This window comes from Myotis davidii, unplaced genomic scaffold, assembly GCF_000327345.1.
Source record: "Myotis davidii unplaced genomic scaffold, ASM32734v1 scaffold2737, whole genome shotgun sequence".
NCBI classification, from domain to species: Eukaryota; Metazoa; Chordata; class Mammalia; order Chiroptera; family Vespertilionidae; genus Myotis; species Myotis davidii.
Window position 1 is genome coordinate 21,236 of NW_006288248.1, and position 9,301 is coordinate 30,536.

Genomic DNA, 9,301 nt, shown 5'->3' on the forward strand with positions numbered 1-9,301 from the left:
ACACCCTGCCAGGCACCAAGATGCCTCCTTCCCCACTTGGCCCTCCTCCTCAGACCACAGCCCAGAGCCCCCAAAGCCCTGGCCTCTGATCTTCTTGTCAGTCCAAGCGGGCCTGGAACTTTGCTAAACTATTTTATCTGCTGTGCTTGGCTGTTCGAAGGAGACCTTCTCGACATATCTAGTCTGCACAAAACCAAGTCCCAGCACCTTCCACAAAATGAAACTAGAATTCCACATGAGCCGCTTGTAAGTCAAACTTTAATATTCACTCTGAGGCACCCATAATGTCAATCACACTGCAGTGGGAGAATGGACATCAGCGGTTTAAAGGGGGCCTGGTCACATCAGAAAACAGCAGTGGTAAACCAAGCGGAAGCTCCTCTCTGCACACAGGCTCAGGAAGGAGTGGCTGCCCAGGTCACCAAGGGGCCGATGCTGTGGAGCTGGAGTGCCCCCTGTGAAATGGTACCAGGGCTCCTATGGCCAGCACCCTGAGCGCAGAGGTGCGATTGGAGAACTTTTTGTGGTGCCTGTGGGCAGCTGGTGCCTCCATCCGCCAACACAACCACCACACTCGCCACATATGATTGCTGACCTGAGACATGCCCCAAGCCCGCATGAAAGACAATTCCCCTTGCCATCCTTTGGCTGCACCGCCTCGGTGCCAGGCCTGCCCTGAAGCCGGCTGAGTGATGCAGGCAGTGGGGGAAGGCCCCGCAAGCACAGCTTCTCACTTCTGTCCTTGGCTGATGGACAAATGGCCTCCAGAGCAACATGGTTTGGAACCTCATCTGGGTGTGCTGGCAGATGGGGCTCAGCTCAGCTGTGGCAGGTGCAAGGCTTGCTTCTGGCTCCTCCAGCAGAGCCACCAGCAGAGGCGGGTGTCAGCTGGAAGCATGGCGGCTGGAAAGGCCTGGCACACCTGCAGCCGCAGGAATCCCACGAACACTCGGGACCTTCCAAGGAGGCATGTCTTCACAGGGCCAGCCTGCAAGTGTGCAGAGGGGGACAGGGGCACCCTGTGGGAGTGCAGGGACGCCTGGGCTACTTGGTGACTGTGGGCCACCAGTCTGGCACAGATGCAGTCAGGGCCACCCGGCCGCTCTCTGTGGTTCTGATGTGGAGCGGGCCCTTGATTTTCTCTGAGTGCAGCAGGGCCAGCCCCACATCCCCCTGGCCTGCCCTGTACTTGCCGACAGCCTGTCCAGATTCAGTGAGCACCGTGGTGCCAGGGGTGATGCCTCCCTCAGGGAGGGGGCCCAAGAGCTGCACTGGGAAGAGGCGCTTTCGGATGACACCCGTGTGGTGGGTGCGGGCTGTCAGCTCCTGGCCAACATAGCAGCCTTTGGTGAAGCTGACACCATTCATGAAGACCAGGTTGGACTCCAGGGGTAGGGCCACTCCTGGGGGCAGGTCGTGGACCCCCTCAGGCACACCTGTGGGGGTGGAAAGGGAGAAACAAGGTGAGGGCTCAGCCAACAGAGACCAGGCATAGCCCCTCCCACCTCTGTAGCACCCCATCCTCTGCTTGCCACCACTTCCCTGTCCCCTGGTCCTCAATCCTACTTGCTAGAAAAAAGACCTCCTCTCTGACCCCAGCCATGCTCACTCCACTGGCTCCTCCCAGTGCCTCCCAGCTCTCAATTAGGCCCTGCATTCCAGCCCCTCCCACTCCACCAGTTTAGTCTCCGCTGGTCCCCAGGTGCCCCCACACCTTGCTGGTACCGGTGCCGGTGATAATCGCAGACGTCCCTGAGCCTGCCCCTGGCCACCAGGGCAGGGCTCTTGTCCTGGGTGAGAAGCCGCCAGCCCATGCGGGTAGTGCGGGGGTCACGGGCGAGGATGGCAGAGCCCTGGTGCTTGGGCAGTGGCGCAGCCCCACCCACCTCCTGAGGAGTGGCTGGCAGAACGGCCCAAACATGCAACTCAGGGCATGGCTCCACCGTGACCCTCCGCCGAATCTTGTGCAGCACCAGGTGCTTCTGCAGCGCACCCAGCACCGAACTGTCACACTCCAGGAGGAAGGTGGGAGCTCGGTCAGTGTGCTCCGGGTGCCTGCGGGAGGAACAGTGGCACTGCTTGTGGTGGTGATACCCTTGTAATTAACTAGTAATTATTAACAGGAAAGGAACAAAGGGGAGGCCAGACAAAGGCATGTTCCCTGCAAAACACTGGGGGAAGGGACTGGACAAGGCAGACAGACGCATGCCCTGTAAAGTTGGGGTGACAGGGAAGGTTCTCCCTGTCAATCACACCTGGGAGAAGAAGTCATTGGCCAGAATGGGTGTGGCCATGGCAAGGGGGTGCAGGGATTTGGAACATATAATCCCCTTTCTTGGGACTCGACATGTGGGGCTCTTTTGCTCCTGCTTCCTTGTATTTGACCCCATGGCCCACGGCCATGTGACCCACACACAATGGTTAACGGACTGTAGCTAGCCTGACGCTGAATTGCACCAGCTCCAGCATGATGCGAAAGGCACTCTGGACACTGGCTTTGCTTCCAGCTTTACTGAAACCCCGGCTACACTTCCATGAGTGGAGGAAGGGAAATGGGACTTTGGAAACCTAGGGATGTGATTCTACAGAAATAAAGCTTTCTACCATATCTCATCTTCCTTTGGGGGCATCCAGCAGTACCCTAGAACCCCACTTCCTGTCTGGCTAGTGTGGCTCAGTGGTTGAGCATTGGCCCATGCAGCAAGAGATCACCAGTGCAATTCCCAGTCAGGGCACATGCCCGAGTTGTGGGCTCCATCCCATGTTGGGGGGGTATGCAGGGCGCAGCCGATTGATGTTTCTCTTTCATTGATGTTTCTCTCTCTCTCTCTAAAATCAATTTTAAAAATTTTAAAAAAGAACCCCACTTCCACCAATAACAGTGCGGGGGTGAGCCCACAGGGCGTCACAATGTGGAAACAGCACGCAGAACCCAGTCACGGCCCCCCAATCCTCTGGTCCCACTGTGCAGTGCAGTGCACACAGGAGACCCCACAGCCACCACAGGACCCCTCCACATCCCTCCCACCCAGGCCACGGGCACAGACATGCACATGCCAAGGGCCAGCAGATTGTGTCTTGACACTCAAGGTGAGGCAGAAAGGTGCTGACGCCCATCCTAAGGACAGATCTGCCTCCTCTAGCCCCAGAAGCCACCAATAAGCCAGGGTCCTAAGGCTGGGTTGGGTAGGGGGCCCTCTGGAACGGTGAGGCCACACCTAACCACACCACCTCCCACTTTCCCAAGGCAAGCCCGAGAACCATCTAACCCACACTCCAGGCAGCCCACATCCACAAAAATGCCCCCAGGATTCTGATGTGCTGACCAGATGGATGGTTCGGCTCCTTCAGATAAAGAAACACAGAGGAGAGGCTAGTGCAGCACTGGACATGTGGGGCTGGGGGACAGTGGGGCTGGGTGGAGCCATCCAGGCACAGCTGGGGTCCGGGCTGCAGATGTGGATTGAGCAAAGTCCCAGAATGGTGGCAGCTAAGACGGGAGCAGGGAAAAGAGTCAAAGGCCATCATCTGGTGCCCAACCCTCACCCGGAGCCTGTCAACTGGTTGCCAGATCTCAGTGGACTCACCCTATGCACACACCTTGTAGTGTCCATACACATGTCTCACATAACCAGTTGCCACAGGACCACTAGGAACAGAGTAACAGGGTGAGGAGGGTGGGAGAGGACCTGCCACAGCAAGTCAGCTGACCCCTCACTTTCCAAATGTCCTCACAGAACGTCAAAAATGAGGTCAGCTGAGCAGCCGGAAGAAACAGCTAGAAGAGTTCATAGAAATTGACACAAATAAGAACAGGAAAAGAAGTTCAGTGTCACTCCTCAGACACAAACACAAATCAAAACCAGCAGGGATAGGCCCTGGCTGGGTGGGTCAGTTAATTAGAGCATCTCTGGATACACCAAGGTTGTGGGTTCAATCCCTGGTCAGGGCACATATAAGAATCAACCAATGAATGTATAATAAGTGAAACAAATCTCTCTCTCTCTCTCAAAACAAACAAACAAACAAAAAAACAACAAACCACTAAATCCAGCAGGGTCAGCACTAGGTCGGAAGGGCTAAAATAAACACAGTGCCACCCCGTGCTGGCGATGATGTAAGAAGCTGACCACTGAGTGTTGCCGGTGGGAATGTAAGGACAGCAGCTCCAGAAAAGGTTTATAGGTCCTTATAAAACTAAACATCAACTACCACCTGAGCACTACCATCAGCTGCCACTGCTCCTGGGCACTTACCCGAGAAACGGAAACTTGTGTTCACGTAAGAACCTATACACGAATGTTAGTAGCAGTTTTATCCATAATAGCCAAAAAGTGACACCAAACTGCCCTTCATTGGGAGAAAAGTTAAACAGACTGTGGTTCATCCCCTCGATGGAATATTTCTCAGCAAGGAAGCAGAATGGACCACTGACCCCAGCTAGATGGAGATGAAGGACATTATGGGCAGTGACCATTTGTGCAACATTCCTATAATGCCATAATCACAGAGATGGAGGGAGAACGGGGAAGGGGCTATAGGGCTGAGGGGGTGGCAAGGAGGAGGGAGCCTAGTGATGATAGAGTAGCTCCATCTTGTTCAAGGTCACATGGGTATCTATGCATGGTCAAACCACAGAGACCCGTACTCATACACGCTCAAGCACTCAGAACCTGAGGAACCTGAGCTCTCCATGGATGGCCCATGTCCATCCCCTGGACACAGCAGGCAAGATGCTGTCATTTAGGGAACTGGTTATAAGGCATGGGACCTCCCTGTACATTGTTTTTGCCACTGTGTGAATCTATAATTACATCAAAATAAAAAGTTTCTTAAAAAGGAGCTGCTTCTGGGGAGGGTAGATCCATGCGGGTGAGCAGGAAGGCAGCACACAGTTGTGGACGAAAAGGGCCACATGCTAACCTAACAAGCTCAGGAGAGGTCTGCATGGTGACCTTGCTAATTCAGGGACCTAAAGTAACCATAAAGGATAATCTGAAACTAAACTTAACTAAAAGCATGGTGAGAAATCATGTCCTAGGCCATATCTTCCCTGACAAAGGTCAATCTTTACCTTAACTGAGCCTGTCTATTGTCTTTTTACATCTATGATAACATCTATAATAATAAAAGCATAATATGCTAATTAGACCAGACAGCTGAATGACCTTCCAGATGTCCTTCTGGATGATGAAGCTGGGGCTACAAGGGTCAAGCCCCTCGCATGAATTTCGTGCATCGGGCCTCTAGTATCATTAGAATGTCAAAGTAATTTTCCTCTTTTTCCAGACCCCTCAAAGTACAAGTACTGCTCTGTGGAGACCACAGATCCCCTCACTGTCATTGAGTTCATTGTTGACTGTTAACTATCCTGCACCCATCAAAGTAAAAGAAGTATGCGTCTATCATTTTACTTTTTTTTTAAATATATGTTATTGATTTTTTACAGAGAGGAAGGGAGAGAGATAGAGAGTTAGAAACATCGATGAGAGAGAAACATCGATCAGCTGCCTCCTGCACATCTCCCACTGGGGATATGCCCGCAACCCAGGTACATGCCCTTGACCAGAATCGAACCCGGGACCTTTCAGTCCGCAGGCTGACGCTCTATCCACTGAGCCAAACCGGTTAGGGCTATCATTTTACTTTTTATCCAATCCTACAAGTTTCCCCACTTGGCTTTCTCCCGCCTCCCTAATCTATCTCAAAGTAAAAGAAGTATGCGTCTATCATTTTACTTTTTTTTTAAATATATGTTATTGATTTTTTACAGAGAGGAAGGGAGAGAGATAGAGAGTTAGAAACATCGATGAGAGAGAAACATCGATCAGCTGCCTCCTGCACATCTCCCACTGGGGATATGCCCGCAACCCAGGTACATGCCCTTGACCAGAATCGAACCCGGGACCTTTCAGTCCGCAGGCTGACGCTCTATCCACTGAGCCAAACCGGTTAGGGCTATCATTTTACTTTTTATCCAATCCTACAAGTTTCCCCACTTGGCTTTCTCCCGCCTCCCTAATCTATCGCCAGTGGATTTCATGTCACCCATTTATGTCTCCTCCTTTGATTGTAATGTATAAAATAAGGTGCAAAACTGCTATTCTCTGGAGCATTATCTTGATCCTCGATCCGCTGAGATTTTGCTTCCTGGCAATTGTCAACAGTTAGGTGCAAATAAACCCACAAAAATTCTTCACAGGTTTGAATGTATCTTACCTGAATGTTGACAGTCATTTTCCAAAAGACTTTTAACATTCTTAGGTTTTTTTTAACCATGTGCAGGTATATTTTTACTTTTAAAATCTTGGGTAGCCATAGTTGGTTTGGCTCAGTGGGTAGAGCGTCAGCTTGCGGAATGAAGGGTCCCAGGTTCAATTCCAGTTAAGGGCACATGCCTGGGTTGTGGGCTCAATCCCCAGTAGGGGGCATGCAGGAGGCAGCCAGTCAATGATTCTCTCTCATCACTGATGTTTCAATCTTGCTCTCCCTCTCCCTTCCTCTCTGAAATCAATTAAAAAAATATATTTAAAAATACACAAATAAATAAATAAATAAATAAATAAAATCTTAGGTAGAGGTAGAGACATCATGACTGGAAACAAGGAAGTGGGGGACCATCTGAACCCCAGTGGCAGCCCAGGCAAAACACCCCCCAAAGACTAGCAAACAGATAGGAGAGTGTCCCACCAAAGCAGCACAGCTGGAACCAGAGCCAGGAGCAGCTCCTCAGCAGCCAGCAGATGAGGAAGGCCTCCACCAACAAGTGGGAGGCCAGGAAACACACATGTGGTCGGAATGAGAAAAGACCTTCAAAAACTACAGCCTTGCCCTAGCTGATGTGGCTCAGTTATCTGAGCATCATCCCACGCATGGAGAGTTCACCATCAATTCCTAGTCAGGGCACATGCCCAGGTTGTGGGCTCAATCCCTAGTGGGGGCAGTGCAGGAGACAGCTAATTGATGTTTCTCTCTTTCACTGACGTTTCGCTGTCTCCCTCTCCCTTCTTCTCTCTCTAAAAAATAAATAAAAACATATTTAAGCCCTGGCCAGTGTGGCTCAGTGGTAAGAGTATTGGCCTGCACACTGAAGGGTTGTGGGTTTGGTTCTGGTCGAGAGCACATACCTAGGTTGCAGGTTCCATCCCCAGTACTAGTCAGGGAGTATGTGGGTGGCAACCAATTGATGTGTCTCTCTCACATCAATGCTTCTCTCTCCTCTTTCTCCCCCCGTCCCCCCTCTAAAAAAATCAATGGAAAAAAATATCCTTGGGTGAGAATTAAGAACAACAAATACAATCTCTTCAGAGGAAATAGGAGACAGGCCACAGACTGAAATAAAATATTTTAAAAGTCTCCTCTGACAAAGAACTGTCATCCAAAACCCACAAAAAAAGTTAAAACCCAACAATAAGAAAACAAACAACCTAATTAAAAAATGGGCCAAAAGACCTTAACAGATACCTCACCAAAGAAGATGTACACAGAAGGCAAATGAGCCATGAAAAGATGCTCCACATCATAAGACCTCAGGGAAACACAAATACACACCTACTAGCATGGTCAACATCCAGAACACTGACATCATCAAACATGGGTGAGGATACAGGGCAACAGGAGCTGGTGGGAATGCAAAATGGTGCATCCACATTGGAAGGTTTCTTACAAAACTAAGCATATGCCCCTTGATATTAACTCAGAGTTCAAAACATGTCGACACAAAAACCTGCACACAGATGTTTACAGCAGCTTTATTCATTACTAGAGGCCCAGTGCATGAACTTTGGGTCCCTAGTGGCTGCCGGCCACCGGCCAGGCCTCCCTCCCTTTCCCTGGCCAGCCCTGCCCCCCTGGTCGAACTCCCAGACAAACTCCCAGCCGAGAGTTCACTTTTATTATACAGGATTGCCAAAACTTGGGAGCAACCAAGATGTCCTTTAATAAGTGAACAAATAAATAAACTATGCTACAACCAATATTATTCGGCACTACAAAGAAATCAGCTATCACAAGCCATCAAAATATGGAGGAGCCCTAGCTGGTTTGGCTCAGCGTTGGCCTGTGGACTGAAGGGGTCCAAAGTTCAATTCTGGTCACGGGCACATGCCCAGGTTGTGAGCTCAATCCCCAGTAGGGGGCGTGCAGGAGGCAGCCAACCCATGATTCCCTCTCATCATTGATGTTTTTATCTTTTCCTCTCTGAAATCAATAAAAATATATTTAAAAAAAAAGATATGGAGGAAACTTAAATATGTATTACTAAATGAAAGGAGCCAATCAGAGGCGGCCACATACTATACAATCCAACTATCTGACATTCTGGGAAAGGCAAAAACTAGGAGGCAATAAAAAGATCAGTGGTTGCCAGGGGTTGGTGGAGGGGAGGGATGGATTGTGGGAGCACAGGTGATTTTCAGGCAGTGAAGCTACTCTACGATACTGCAATGCTGGATACATGTCATTATCCATTGTCCAAACCCACAAAATGCACAACACCAAGACTGAACCTACTAATGTAAACAATGGACGCTGGTCCATATGGGTTCATCAGATATAACAAATGCACCACTCTGGTGGGAGATGCTGACAGTGGAGATTTCCCATACTATGTGTGGATGAGAAATCTCTGTACCTTCCCCTCAATTTTGTTAAAATTGCTCTAAACGTGTATAAGTGAATAAAGAAACACCTCATTAAAATCACGGTCAGGAAGCTGTAACCGGTTTGGCTCAGTGGATAGAGCATCGGCCTGCGGACTGAAAGGTCCCCGGTTCGATTCCAGTCAAGGGCATGTACCTTGGTTGCGGGCACGTCTCCAGTAGGGGGTGTGCAGGAAACAGCTGATCGATGTTTCTAACTCTCTATCCCTCTCCCTTCCTCTCTGTAAAAAATCAATAAAATATATTAAAAAAAAAATCACGGTCAGGAAGCCTTTAAGCATAAGTTCTCATGAATTCCACTCACTGCCTTTTGCAGACTCCAGCAGGAAGAAGAAAGATTTTTCTCTGCCTAGCAACAGAATCACCACATTCAGCCAATGAGAAGCTACCAGCACCCAGAACTCTTGCTCTCCTCCAATGAACAACAATCCCTGCCAACGCCCCTCTTTCCTCTGCTGGCATGGCTCAGTGGTTAAGCATCAACCTATGAACCAGGAGGTCAGGGTTCGATTCCTGGTCAGGGCACATGCCCAGGTTGCAGGCTGATCCCCAGTGTGGGGTATACAGGAGGCAGCCAACCAATAATTCTCTCTCATCATTGATGTTTCTATCTCTCCCTCTCCCTTCCTCTCTGAAATCAA

General features: G+C 50.0%; 1 protein-coding gene across 1 annotated transcript in view; it reads right to left on the reverse strand.

The window, feature by feature from the left end:
• Positions 1–236: 236 nt before the first annotated feature.
• The window catches only part of IBA57 (IBA57 homolog, iron-sulfur cluster assembly), a 25,261-nt gene continuing 16,196 nt past the window's right edge, over positions 237–9,301 (reverse strand). The window contains exons 3-4 of the mRNA XM_006760079.2: positions 1,715–2,055; positions 237–1,436 (exon numbers count right to left, since the gene is read on the reverse strand). Of these exons, the coding sequence (XP_006760142.1) occupies positions 1,045–1,436; positions 1,715–2,055 (733 nt within the window). The 3' untranslated portion in view covers positions 237–1,044. The remainder of the gene's footprint in view (positions 1,437–1,714; positions 2,056–9,301) is intronic.